At 41.2% G+C, this 14217-nt stretch overlaps 1 protein-coding gene across 9 annotated transcripts in view; it reads left to right on the forward strand.

The window, feature by feature from the left end:
* PBRM1 (polybromo 1) overlaps positions 1-13726 on the forward strand; it is a 57572-nt gene extending 43846 nt beyond the window's left edge. For 4 of the 9 annotated variants that reach the window (XM_036390888.2, XM_036390886.2, XM_036390890.2 and 1 more), the window contains 4 exons: positions 4956-5111; positions 7368-7438; positions 9221-9437; positions 10626-13726. In XM_036390888.2, the coding sequence (XP_036246781.1) occupies positions 4956-5111; positions 7368-7438; positions 9221-9437; positions 10626-10798 (617 nt within the window). In that variant the 3' untranslated portion in view covers positions 10799-13726. Of the gene's footprint in view, positions 1-1117; positions 1277-4955; positions 5112-7367; positions 7439-9220; positions 9438-10625 lie in introns of all 9 variants that reach the window. The other 5 variants (XM_054515984.1, XM_036390891.2, XM_036390894.2 and 2 more) reach the window with 2 other exon arrangements.
* The last annotated feature ends 491 nt before the right edge of the window (positions 13727-14217 follow it).

Consider the following 14217-nt stretch of genomic DNA (forward strand, 5'->3'; position numbering starts at 1 on the left):
CCTGCATTCACTGTTGTTAAAAATTGCTGGAGATGTATTCTGCATCCATTTATTCTTCCTTGTTCCTCATTGTGCCAGTCAGACACAATGTTCAGAATAAACAAAGCAGGAACTTGAATGCCCCCAAAGCACCTGGAGTGGGCATTCAGTATTTCTCCTTTTTTGTTTGCTTGGGTTTTGTTTTTTTTTTCTTTCTTCTTCCCATGACCCTTTGCCCTTCCCTTAATATTAAATTGTCCTCTGGTCAGATTACCCTGCAGTAGATCTTTTGTTCTTGCAGTCACAGTGAGAGACTTGATTGAGATAATGACCAGATTCATCGTACAAAGGACACACATGACCTCCAGTGAGCAGCACAATGTGAGTTAGACATCTTCAGAAAAAAAATAACTCATAGGGGACCAAACGGGGAAATGACAGAAGGAGGCAGAGAAAAATATTTTTGGTTTATCAAACTGCTGCTTGTTATGTTCCAAAAGCTAAGGACCAATCTGCACTAGGGAAACTTTACAAGTGCTCCCCTATTTTGCCACCACTCTTCAGCTGCATCAGTAGTAATATACACGGGGAGCCCAGAAATGACCGTGCCACCAGCTGGCACTGCCGTCTGCTCTTTGCAGCATTCTTTAGGGCACACCTGGCAGACATGGGGCTTCAGTCCCCACAGCAGCTGGTAGAGGATCCACCCAAGAGCTGCTGGCCTTGGCTGCAGCTGGTTTGGCTGAGCCAGTGGTGTCAAAACAGGGAATGTTTTGCCACGTCCTAGTGCGGACCGAGCCTAGTGCTGGACTGCTGCTTCATGTTGGTAACACTGGTGTTATTATCATCAAATTTGTTCTTTTAATTTTTTAAAAATTTTATTTTGTTATTTATTTTAATTATTTATTTTTTTAGAAAGAGATAAAACTTTGTGGAATATTTTTCATGAAAGGTTCTCTAAAAGTCTTAGCTGCAGCCACATGAAATCAAATCATATGCTGTATAAAAAAGATTCATCTGTTCTACTTTATATTTGACTAAACTATGCCAGTGTCTGACTAGTCCTTTTTAATGAACAGATAATATTTTGAAAGTCTGGGTTACAAAACAGAACTGAAAATCTAAAATACTTTTACAGAGCGGGCAGCTAAAGTTGCTGAGCAGCAGGAGAGAGAGCGAGCAGCACAGCAGCAGAATTCCTCCCCCCGGGCAGGCACTCCTGTCGGGGCTCTTATGGGGGTGGTGCCGCCACCAACACCAATGGGAATGCTCAATCAGCAGTTGACACCCGTTGCAGGTAAAACGTAGGAGCTATGACCATTTTTTCCTCATCCACTTTATCAACCCCCCTTCATAACTCTGAACAAACACTCTCTTGGGTCACGTTGGAAGCAAAAGCTCAAACTCTTCAGTCCTTCTTCATGATGAACGTGCCTAGTGCAGCAGTGGCCTGGTGTCCAGGGAAGCAGGGTCCTCCTCGTGCAGTGCTCCTGTTCTGGTAGTGTGCAGTCGTGTTTATTCACTCTGCCTTGCAGAGTTCACCTTCAGCCCTGCTGTGGCAGGAGGCCAGCAGCTACATAGTCTTTTAGTGCATGCAGCATCTATGGCAGTGCTAAAGCAGGAGGGAAATTGTTGGGGGCTTAATTATCAGGGAGGTGAGAGGCCAACAGAGTCTAGATTTTAAATCCAAGCAAAAGCTTTGTAGAATTGCCTCTTAGGCACTGGTAAGCAGAGCAGACCAGGATCTAGAGCCGTTGCAGAAACAAAGACAAAATGACAACATTGCTGGTTTTATCAGGTTATTTTTCAGAATAGAACTGAGCTTGGAGAACTCTTCCACGAGGTCCCTGTTGCTGGGTGTTGAGCTCCTTACCAGTTGTAATCCGGCTTGATTTCATAGGGAGTATGCTCGGAGTAAGTATTTTCAGGATCAGATCTGAAGACAATGTAGTCCACTGAAGATTCTTGTATGGAAATCAGCCATACATGGGTGAGAAAATTAATTAGGTGTGACCTGATAGGTTGTTTTCCTTCCCCAGTTTCTAATTAAAATAAGAATTAAATTGCTTCAGTCAAGGTCAAAATAGTGTCGAGTAGATAAAAATGAGAATTTGGAGGGTTCTGGGTTTGAGTTTTGGGGTCTTTTTAACTTTCCCTTAAGACATTCCAATTATATTCCATTTATTCTTTTGTCATTTTTCTTTTTCTTTCTCATCTCACAGGCTATGGCCTTATTTCAAGCTGACAGCCTGAAGCATTTTTCATCACAATCTCTAAATCCCCTTTCAGTAAATAGGCTGCATGGATGTTTAACTGAAGGCACATTCCTTAGTTGGTTCATGATCTCCAGGTTATAAAGCATTTATTTACACTGAGTTGCATTTTTCTTTTGGCTTTTTTTCACTCTGTTCATGGTAATTTCCCTCTGAACTGTTTGCAGTTGGTGTATGTTTGTGTGTGTGTGTACACTTATCTGTGCATATATTAAGAAAAAGGAGGGGGGAAAAAAGAGTTTCCCAGTGCTGATCTCTTTTGTGAATAATTTACTTCAATCTAGAATATGTAGAAATACCATCCTCTTGTGGTTGTGTTTTCTTGGTTTGGTTCTTGGGTTTTTTGGCACTGAGTCACTTTTCCAGTTTTTGGAGGCAGCTGTTGATGGAAGGTAATACTTGCTGTTAACACTTCCTTAAAACTTCCCCAAAAATGTGCATTCTGCCAACTACACATGCTACCTTATTTCCTGTGGCAGCAAAACTCTGTTTCAGGCCATTGTCTTATTTGAGCAGATCAACACTCAAGACTCTTCACTTTGGCTTTGGGAAATACTTCTTAAAATAGATGATGGAGCAGATCCTTTTGAACTCCTTCTACTTCTGTGGCCCATTAGAAAAACACAATCTTTCATCTTTTGGTTTTCGCAAGTCCTACTTGGAAGTATCTTGTTCTGTTTGGACCTCTTTCACATCCTCCTCCATCCTTGGATTGCTAGTTCAGAGAGCTTCTCCATCACAGAACTTCTTTATGGCCCATGGGGCCAGGGAATCTGGAAGCCTTCTGAAGTGTGTTTCTCTTAGTGTGCAGCACTTTGGTGTCTTCTACATTAAGTTATTGCAAAAGTTTACTTAATCTTATATTGCTATAGTAAAAAACAGGAGAACAAGTAGTTTCAAAGACATCCTAAATTACAGTTGTGGGAGCTGGAAATAGTTTGGCCATGTTTGGTAGGTTAAAGTAAAAGTTTGCAATTTATACATGGGGTAAAAAATGGCTGCTCTTACTTGGAATGAGCTACAAGAGATGACTTCTCATGGAGGTTTGATGGCACCTTTATTAGCCGGTTGTTGAGTATTTTAATTGGAAATGTAGAACTCAGTTTCCATGATTGATAAATATGGGTTTGATTCCTTGGAAAGTTTTTTGTTTGGTTATTTTAAAGCTTCAGAAGTGCATTAACTGCTCTGAAGATGTGTCAGCAGCTCAGGTGCACTGGAGGTCCCAGGCAGTAGCTGCAGTGTGAAAGCTCCTCATGCCAAGGAGACTTTTGTTGTGTTTCTTCTTTTCCTTTCTCCACTAGAAATATGGATTTCCCTGTAATAAAGAGGTACAGATAAGGTTCCAGATATTTGAAACAGGTACCTACAGCATATTTCACATGTCAGTCTAGGTGCCCTATGGAAAATGAAGGCTTGAGGGAGATTAGTTCTTTATTTTCTTGTTGTTTTCTCCATGTAAAGTTTTTGGGATTAGAGAGTTCTCACTTCTGAGGAAGTGACAGGTTTGGCTTTTATTTTGTAGCTGCTCCTCCTATTTAGACCCTGAGCTTGTTACAGCTTTGTTCTCAATTAGAACTGATGAGAGTTTTTGCCCAGTCTCATTCCAGAAATCTCTGTTTTGAAAGTTCCTTCTATGATTTATGGGGAATGTGGCAAAGACTCAGTGGTTTCTTAGAGCAGACTGTGGAATCCCCAGCAAATCTGCATTTCTAACTTCCCTCATCTCTCTAGACCTGCTTCTGTCCTCTGTCATCTTTTCATTGTCCTTCCAACCCCTTTCCTTGCTTACCTAGCAATGCATCCATTTAAATTAAACATTCCAGGGCCTAACAAGCATAGTGCAGTTATACTGTGTAGGTTCACTACATGGATAGCAGAAAATCTGAGCCAAAGCCAGAGAAAGCTCTCAATTTCCTTCCTTACATGAAGAAAACAAAATTTTTGAGCAGCAGCACAATACAGTGTTTGCAGTGTCACTGATTTTCCTCTAAAGACACATTGCAGACATGGACAGTGGAATTCTGTGAGGGACTGCAGGTGCTCCTTTTAAGTCCTTTCACTTCAGTCTAATGCCATGAGTGTAAGTTACTGCAGCCCAGCACTTTACACCCAAGTTTAAAATTTGTGTTACTGCCTTAGTTCATTCTGGAGATGGTTTAATAAAAATCACCCATCATTGCCATTAGTTTCAAGTATGTGAATGTTGTAGGGCTTTTGTGCATCAGTTTTGCATGTGTACTGCAGGAAAATGTCTGGGGTTTGATTTTTGTGACCTCTGAAGTAGCCCACAGAGCAGGGCTGGCCATGGGGCTGGCCAGGCAGTGTTCTGTTTATAATCTGTATGCAGATGGCAGAGCTTTAAGCTATATTAAAACTGCTTGCATTAGTAACATTTAATTGTGGCTGAATTTATTCCTTGTGTTAACATATCTGAGTATTCAACATTTATTGCCCTGTGAGAAACATTACAAATACACTAAATACTAATTCATCAAAAGGATAGTGTTTCATATTTATTTTTACTTTTTGTTGGTTTGGATTTTGTTTTTTTTTGCAAGATACTAATTGTAGTACTGTCTTGCTGTACTAAAGGTGCTTTTTTTTTGTGTGTGCGTGTGTGGATAGTGCATGTCTGTGCATACTGTGTAGACCATATTGCATGTTATTGATGCATGTTTGAAATTTGTTGTGTCCTTCAAGGCATGATAAGTGGCTATCCACCGGTGCTGCCACCTTTGCAGGGCCCAGTTGATGGCATTGTTAGCATGGGCAGCATGCAGCCACTTCACCCAGGGGTGCCCCCACCCCACCAACTCCCGCCAGGTATGCCAGGCATCCCAGGCATCCCAGCACCCGGTAAGAGCCTCATCCTCATTCCCTCTTTATTTCATTGTCATGTACTTGGTGTGACCCATTCTTACAGGAGTTCTCTGCAGCTTGTTCTGGTTGTGCCTTTGTTTGTGAGCAGCAGCACTGCTGAATGTGAGGGGTGTGCAAAACACTGACACTGCAGCATGCCCAGTAAGCCCTCAGGGAGAGGGTACTGGAGAAACTGGTGCTGCTCCAGCAGGAGTTTTGTTCCAGCCAAAAAAGCCTTGGTGATTGTACTTGAGTTTATCAGAAGTGTGAAAAGGTGAAATCAGCCTGTTCATATCCTTATGTCATTTGAGCAGTGTCTCTGCACTCATCCTTTTCTTATTTGAAGTGGGCTTATAAATGAAATTTATTGTTCTCTTTCCTTACCAGTCTTTTTCAGTGTGTTAATGTCAGACTACACTGAAATGAGCCTGGTCATGTAGGACTCCTTGGCCACTGGGGCAGTGATGTGTTACTGTAAAACAGTGTTCAGATTAAAGCTTGTGATAGAACAGTGACTGGAAACATGTGGGGACAAGGTGAATTCAGTATTTTCTCTGGCAAAATTTTGAATTGATTTTTGAGAGCATTTCTACTGCATTTGCTATATTTTTACCACACTTTTGATGAAAAGTGAGGCTTAAATGAAACAAATATTTTGCCAATGTTAATGCCATTAATGTGTCCCAATTAAGGGGAAAAACATTCATCTGCCCTCTGATCCTATTTCCTGCTGATCCATTTTTTACCTCTGATAACTCGTGTGCCTGTGAAAAAGATGTGCCATCCCTCTGTTCAGCAGTGAACAAGCTGTGGACAAAATGGTCTCATTTGCCTCTCCCTACCACCTTGCAACTGTGTTTATCAGAAGCTCTGTTAAGAATTTTATCTGTACATAAATGATGTGAGTTGGGGAGGTTTTGTTTGCTTGCCTGGTGTTTCTGAAGTCCATCAGCACTACCCTGCAGCTTGGCTGGGCTGTGGATTCCCTGCCATGGCACCTAGAGGGAGCAGCACAGCAGCTGTGCAGGGACATCAGCACACAGCAGCCAAACGTGTGGGAGGTGAATCCAGGACACTGCATCCCTCTGAGGGGCTGTTCCCGCTGCCGTGGGCTGGATGTTTGTGTGGAAAACTGACAGGATGTGGATTAGCAAAGAAACAATGTCTGGGAGTGAAGTGGTGCTGAGCTGGGCACAGCAGGCGGAGGGTGAAGCTGTGCTCTGATGCTGGGAAGGGGAGGCTGCCCTCCTCCAGAGCCCTTCCTTCCCCATAAACAATTCCAAAGCTTGTGTTGCCAATGTTTTTCCCAACTTCTGACATACTGTTGGTACAGATACATTTAAAATGGGAGCTGTGATCAAACGCAAAGTGCATTTGAAAAATGCTTTAGTGAGTGAAACTCAGTGGCACATCCTTTGATCACTGATAGAGAAATCATGCATTTAATTCATGGAAATTAAACCTCAGAAAGAGCACAGTTAGTCTGCAGCTTTTCGAATGAATGAGCATGAGAAGTGGCACAAACAGAAAGGAAAGCAGCAGCACACATAACTTTCAAACATCTGTGTGTCAAATGCCAGGAACTGCATGACTCTTATTTAGATCTGTATATTTTTGTATGGAAGACTGACACAGTTGTGCAGGAGGGAGAAGTCCCAATATGCTTGAGAAAAACAGCTTTTATTTTTTGGCATTGATTTCAAATATTCATTGTTCTGTATTTAAGGCTGTTGCAGCTTAACCTGCAAGTTGCATTTTGTATTAGTGAGATCTAACAGAATTTTTGCAAAGGCTTGAATTTCTTCCTGCTGTGAACACATTTTACAAAACTGAACACAAGGAAATGTTAAGTGTTGCTAAAGCAGATCAGCATTTCCTTTCTTAAAGAAAAGGACTTCAGGAAGATCCTGTCAAGCCAAAGGTGTATATTATAAATGAAAAGATGCAGTCAGGCAATCACAAATTAACATGAAAAACACCTGAAAAGCAAAACCTATTCAGTGTGCATTGCTCTAACTAAAATAATTCAACAGGCCACATATCAGTGTTTGGTAGTTGTCATGTTGGCTTTTTTTTTCATTCAGAAACTTGTGAAATTTTTATTGGGGGTGAGGGGTATATTTGAATGTTGTACATCTACTTAAAATAACTGTGAGCAGTGATATCAAAGTATAAATTCTTGCTATTGAAGACCAAAGAGGTATTTGTCACTGCTCTGAAGTAAGACTAATTATTTTATATTTTGGAATATAGGTGTTATAGGCCAAAATGTGTCCCCTATGGTAGGCACTCCAGCACCAGGAGCAAGTCCTTTTGGACAGCAGGTGAGTCATTTTTGCATTATTTATGAGGCTCTAAGGCTCAGAATTGGCATTCGAGCAACATCCCAGTTCAGACATGTAGGGATGCATATAGACTTTCCCAGGGAGAACAGAAATGAAATGTTCTGATGTGTTTAGAGCCAGTTAATAGCTCACACTCAGAGTGTATGTCTGTATTTGATGGTGAATTGTTGTTACACTCAGGTGGTTGGTCCAGTGAGGTAAGTTCAGTATAAACAAGGCAGTGTTTTGTCTTAGTTTTCTACTAAACTGAGGCATTTCAGCATAGTGTGAAGCTGCTGATAATTTAGGTTTTGCATGCTTTGTGACACAGAGAGGACACTGCCCATTTTATCAGCTCTTGATGAATAGGTAAAAAATATTCACATTTCACAAACTGATGAAGCAAATGTTCATTGACAGTTCAGAATTTATGAGTTTGGGTAACTGTGATTATCCAAACTGTGATTTGGTAACTGGATAACTGTGATCTTCTCAGTGATTATTGCAGATTTACTGTTCAGAACATTCCAAATTTTACTGACCAAATTTTTGCATCATTTGTAAAGAAAAGGAGAGAGAGTGGCTATGCATGGGCAGATAGTGGTCGGAGACAGGGGAAGAGTTTTAAACTACAAGAGGAGATGTTTGGGTTAGATGCTGGGAAGTTATTTATTCAGAAGCACTGACACAGAGTGCCCAGAGAAGCTGTGGCTGCCCCACACCTGGAGTAGTTCAAGGCCAGGTTGGATGGGGCTTGGAGTGACCTGGTCTAGTGGAAGGTGTCTCTGCACATGGCGGGGGATGGAATAGGATGAGCCTTAAGGCTTCTTTCAACTCAAACCATTCTGTGATTCTGTGAGTACCAGAAATTCATGTCATGACATTGAGTTATTCCAGACCACAGGATGTCTGTCCTAAGAGTTCTCAGTGCTGCTGGTTAATCACAGTGGTGGGAATTCCTCTGTATGACTGGGAATTTTCCTGCCTGAAATTTCTGCCTGACGGAGATTCTGCTGAGTAACCCAGTTGTCGAAGGATCCATATCAGTTTGGATTAGATGTTTTAGAGTCAAATTTTGCACTTCACAGACCACAGTATTTCAGATCAAATTGGAGAAGAAATGAAACAAAAAGGAGATAAAAGGTGTAATTAAGGTTAGAAAAGATATGGTGATGATAACAAGTGTGATGGTTTTCACAGGGGTCTTAGGATGAGGGAAGAGACGAGGATCTGACTCCATGTTTCAGAAGGCTTGATTTATTATTTTATGATATGTATTATGTTAAAACTGTACTAAAAGAATAGAAGAAAGGATTTCATCAGAAGGCTAGAAAAGAATAGGAAAAGAAAGAATGATAACAAAGGCTTGTGACTGACTGAGACAGTCTGGACAGCTGGATTGTGATTGGCCATTAATTAGAAACAACTACATGAGACCAATCACAGATCCACCTGTTGCATTCCACAGCAGCAGATAATCAATGTTTACATTTTGTTCCTGGGGCCTCTCGGCTTCTCAGGAGAAAAAATCCTAAGGAAAGGATTTTTCAGAAAATATCATGGCTACAAACAAGTGTATATTTACATAAATCAGAAATATGAACAATATCTGATGAGTATGAATGGTTGGTTTGCACTTCCTTTCTCCATGCATCTCCAGGGAAATTTCCTCAGGCTTTTGCACATAACCTCAGTGGAAACTCCATTGCAGGAGGCTGCCCCGAGGCTGGGGTGTCCCCTGCAGTGCCCCTGGGTGTGACCCCTGGCTGGTTTCCCTTTCAGATCGGGATCCTGGGCCCGCCAGGCCAGCAAGCGCCGCCGCCGTACCCCGGGCAGAGCCCCGCCAGCCAGCCCGTCATGCAGCAGCCCAGCACCCCCATGTTCGTGTCCCCTCCACCAAAGACACAGAGGCTCCTCCATTCTGAAGCCTACCTGAAATACATTGAGGGGCTCAGTGCTGAGTCCAACAGCATCAGCAAGTGGGACCAGACCCTTGCAGGTAAGGCTTTGGGTTCCTTCTGTCATTTTTGCTTTCATAGAAAATGCTATCTGCTGTTGGCTTATTAAAATATATACAATGCATTTAAATATATACATGTATTACATGTAATAATATATATACATTATTATATGTATTAAAATATATACATGTAATTAATTCCTAAAGACAGATCATCAGACTGAGAATATATGTGTTATCCACAGACAAATTCCACCAGAGCTGCATAAACCTAAGATTTAAACCCAATGGTATGGGCTTAAATACTAAGAGCAAAAGTAGAATATCTTATATTGTAGAGTTACATTTGCCTTTCTCTAGAATAAGCCATGAGGTGTTGTATTGCACTAAATAGTTATTTAGTTGTTTGCACTGGGTGTTTTGGTAATTTGCACTGTTCACGTGATTTGTATCCTATGACTTCATGGTCTTCCTCTTTTTTCCCCCCCAAGTGTTAGCCCTGGTGGTCTCTTTCTTCCCTGGTCAGTCCTTCCCCCTGCCCCTCCCCACTTATATCCCATTGCTTGTGTGTGACCGTGTTCACAGGGGTCCAAGGATGAGGGAAGAGACGAGGATCTGACTCCATGTTTCAGAAGGCTTGATTTATTATTTTATGATATGTATTATATTAAAACAATACTACAAGAATAGAAGAAAGGATTTCATCAGAAGGCTAGAAAAGAATAGAAAAAGAAAGAATGATAACAAAGGCTTGTGTCTCAGACAGAGAGTCCGAGCCAGCTGACTCTGATTGGCCATTGATTAGAAACAACCACATGAGACCAATCACAGACCCACCTGTTGCATTCCACAGCAGCAGATAACCATTGTTTACATTTTGTTCCTAAGGCTCTCAGCTTCTCAGGAGGAAAAAATCCCAAGGAAAGGATTTTTCATAAAAGATGTCTGTGACACTGTGGGCCTCCTCTGGGGTATAAAAGTAATGTTCCCCTCTCCCCTGCCATCAGGCCATGCCCTCTTTCTCACCTGTGGAGTCACCAGAGCCTGAGGTGTCTCCTCCCAAGTCAATAATCAGAGGACATTTGTCCCTGTGTGGAAAAGAGCGCTTCTGATCTTTTGCATTGTCCATGTAAGAGGCTGGGTCAGTGACTGGCCCGAGTGGACCCAAACAGCCCCTCCAGGCATGGTCTGACAGGGAGGTAACGGAGCCCTTGTTGGTTTTTGCAGCACGCAGACGAGACGTGCACCTGTCCAAGGAGCAGGAGAGCCGCCTGCCCTCGCACTGGCTGAAGAGCAAGGGCGCCCACACCACCATGGCCGACGCGCTGTGGCGCCTGCGGGACCTGATGCTGCGCGACACGCTCAACATCCGCCAGGCCTACAACCTGGAGAACGTGTAGGCACAGCCCAGGACAATGGCTGCTCTGGTTACTGGGTGGCAAGAGATAACCAACAATAATTTGTATTGCATTTTACTGTACATTGCAAGACCATTTTTATATAAGGACACTTTTAATAAGCATATTTCACTTTTTGTTATATTAAGTTGACTTTATCAAATACACAGATTTTTTGCATATGTTTCCTTTGTTTGAAAGGCGATTTCATAATTGGTTGAGTGTAGTCAAGGATTCATCTTTCTTATACTTTATTGCTGAGAATCTGATGCCATTGTTTTTATATAAAAAAAAAAAAAAAGGAAAACAAAGTATTTACAGATTGCTACAGTGGAATGTGAAGTAGTCATAGTTTACATCCTATGAGAATGTGTGTACCTGTGCTTGTGTGTGCTGGCCACTTCGGGCAGAACTGCTCGGGTGTGAACAGGGAGGATCTCTTAAAAGAAGCTAAAGGTAAGATGTGCTTTGGCACTAAGGAGAATTGGCATTCCAAATCAACACTGAGGCAGCTGGGTGGGCCACAGCAGCCCTGGAAGTGCTGGTGTGGACGGGACAAGGGTGTCCTGACTGCTCATGTTGTCCAGTCCTGTCCAGTTATTTAACTGTGTAGCCAAGGCCATTGTGATCCTAAATCAGTAACACAGCCCCTGTGCTGGCAGGCCCTTCGAGGGGAAGTGTTTCATCTGCCATGGCCTGTGCTGGGGGTTCTGTGGTGTCCCCAACATCCAGCAGTGGGACAGGGAGGCTCCTTCCCTGGGAGCTTCTGTCTGTGCTGGAAGAGGCTCACAGAACTCAGAGCCAGCCCAGGTCTTGGAAGGTAAGTTAGGGGAGAAAAGTGGAGTTGTTCTGTTAGTAAAGTAATGTGATGTTTTTTGAAATTCACACAATTGGGCATTGTAAGACATTTTTGTATGCTTTCTTTAAGTGTATTCATTAACCTTAGTGAAAGTTTTGCAATGCAAATTGGAGTGAAATTTGATGCTTAAATTAACTTGAAAGTAAAATACTACTGTATGGTATGTGTAAGGTCAGCATACCCAGTACATTGAAGAAATAGAGTACTTGCATTGCAGCCTTCAAAGGGTTTGGGGTTGTTTTGGGGTTTTTTTCTTTTTTTTTTTTTTTTTTAAATCTAAGTAAAGTAGGTATTGACTCTTCTTGCCAAATTTCAAGGTTGTGGCTGCCTTCTGCTAAAAACTTACCTGTCCTCAACTAACCAACCTTTTGGACTACAAAGTTATTTGTTTAAAGGTAAATCCTTTCATTTATTTAATTTTGGAAAAAGAAATAATACTTTTGGATTGCTTTAAGTAACTGGGAAAGCTCTATGAATTTGGGAAAAGTCAGCAGGAATGTGGGCACTCCAACTCAGCCCAAATGAAATGATTTACTGATACACTTCATTTATGCTAGAGATGTTCATCATGTGGAAATGAGTTCTAAAGTCTGTTGGTACAGAACATTTTCATTTAAGTATATTTGGCAGAAGGTTAAATTAAATATTTTCCTTCAAATACTGGATATCTTGGGGTTTGTTTTGCTGATGTAATTAATACTCATGAGGGAAGTGACCTTGCAAGTATAAACTGTGATTTAATTTTACTGGCCAATTCTTCTCCCTCTCCTATTGCAATCTTCCAGTCATTGCACAAAATACCCCAGGTAATTACAAATAGGCACTTAAAGTTAGTTTAGGTCACATGTGCAATGGATGTGAAGGAAATGGAGCAAAACAACATAGAGGGAAATAATAGTTTTGAACTCTACAAGTGGCACACCCATGGTACAGAAGTTCTTTACTGGCCTTTGTAAATTTCCAATTTTATTTAATAAAGTAGAAATTGAATAGTCTTAGACCACCCCTATAAAATGTGTTTAAGTTACCGTAGGTTTTGCAGGTTTTAGCCACAAAGATGGGATGTTGAAGTGAATCAGGCAGCAAAATCCTAGTTTTTGAGCATTTGGAACTATCATGGATTGTACTAATACACCACCAGATTCTCCTACTTCTCAGCATTAACAAAAATTACACCAAAGAACCTGGGATGAATTTTAATTAAATTATTGTTTTATTTATTTTCTTTTGAGGACTGGATGGGACTCCCTTTGGAGCCTGTATAACTCAGATGTTTAATTTATCTGAAGGTCAGTGATGAGCAGATGTGCAGCACTGGCTCTCTCCTGCCGAGCAGCTGAATCCCTCCTTTCACTGCTCTTTCTGGCCCAGGAGCAAGAGATTGGAAGTGCAAACAAAACCTGGCTCCTCCCTCAAGGCAGTGCAGAGCACTACCACTAAGCCACTGGGCTGGCCCTGATCAATTATTTTAAGCCTTATTTATTTCAAAATCGTTTCTCTCTATACTGGAGGCATTTCAGTCGATTGCAGTGAAATTTAGGATATAATGGCTACAGTCTAGAATTCAAAACCAGCAAAAGATACTTTTCTCACTCTGGTTTAAAAAAAAAAAAAAAGACATGTCTGTCTGTCTCTTTTTCTCTCTTTGTGGGTGTTTGAGCCCCTCATCTGTTTTTCACTGCCGTTCATTGTACTGGCGTAAACAAATTTTTCATAAATAAAAGGATGTGTGGGCAATGGTTGGCTTCTGTGAGAGTGGAAAATAGATAAAACCAGGACAGGTATTTTCATAAACCAGTTGGAGACAACTAATAATTATTTGTTCTCTTCCTCAGTCCTTCCCTTCCATGAGAAAATTTACTGTTTGTGTAAAAATTCAAAACATTGATGTTGGTGACTTTTTTTCAGCATATGTTTTTGTACCTGGTTTACCCATGCTTGGCTTTTCATTAGATCTTGTACTGCTGAAGGCTGAGCTGCTAACCAGGTTTATAACATGTATGTACCATCACTTTGTTTACCTGAGTCTTTTTAATTTGAATAAAAATAGTTTGCAAAGTGTTTTGGATTAACCAGGTTTGAGTGTTCCATTAAGACTTCTGTTAGGATTTTATTTCAAGTAATTCTGGCTGTAGCTGATCCAGATGTTCTCAAGTCCTTGTACATGTGTGCTTGTGTGTGGATAAAATACCCTTTTTCTATTGACCTGTGTATTTTGAGGTGTTCCTGTAGGTGATAAGAACAGTGGTGTTGGAAATTGAGCTATTACAACATGAACAGTGAACCTTGAAAAATTTCTGAAGCATTGGGAACCAGCTGAGTGGAGGTGGTAAGATTCAGTCAGTCCCAGATGCCCCCTTATTAATTAGTTTGAAAGTAAACAGCAAGCTTTAATTTCATATGGAAGCTAACATGGTTCAGGACTGTCTTCCATGTAGCTGTTGAATAGAGGAAATTAGATGAGTAACATGGAAAAAGCATCTTTTACACAATTCAATTAGAACCAAGGATGGAAATTTTCTGTACAAATTGGAAGAAAAATTAAGTGACAGGAACCTCTCAA

Source organism: Molothrus ater, chromosome 11, assembly GCF_012460135.2.
Source record: "Molothrus ater isolate BHLD 08-10-18 breed brown headed cowbird chromosome 11, BPBGC_Mater_1.1, whole genome shotgun sequence".
In the NCBI taxonomy this organism is placed as follows: Eukaryota; Metazoa; Chordata; class Aves; order Passeriformes; family Icteridae; genus Molothrus; species Molothrus ater.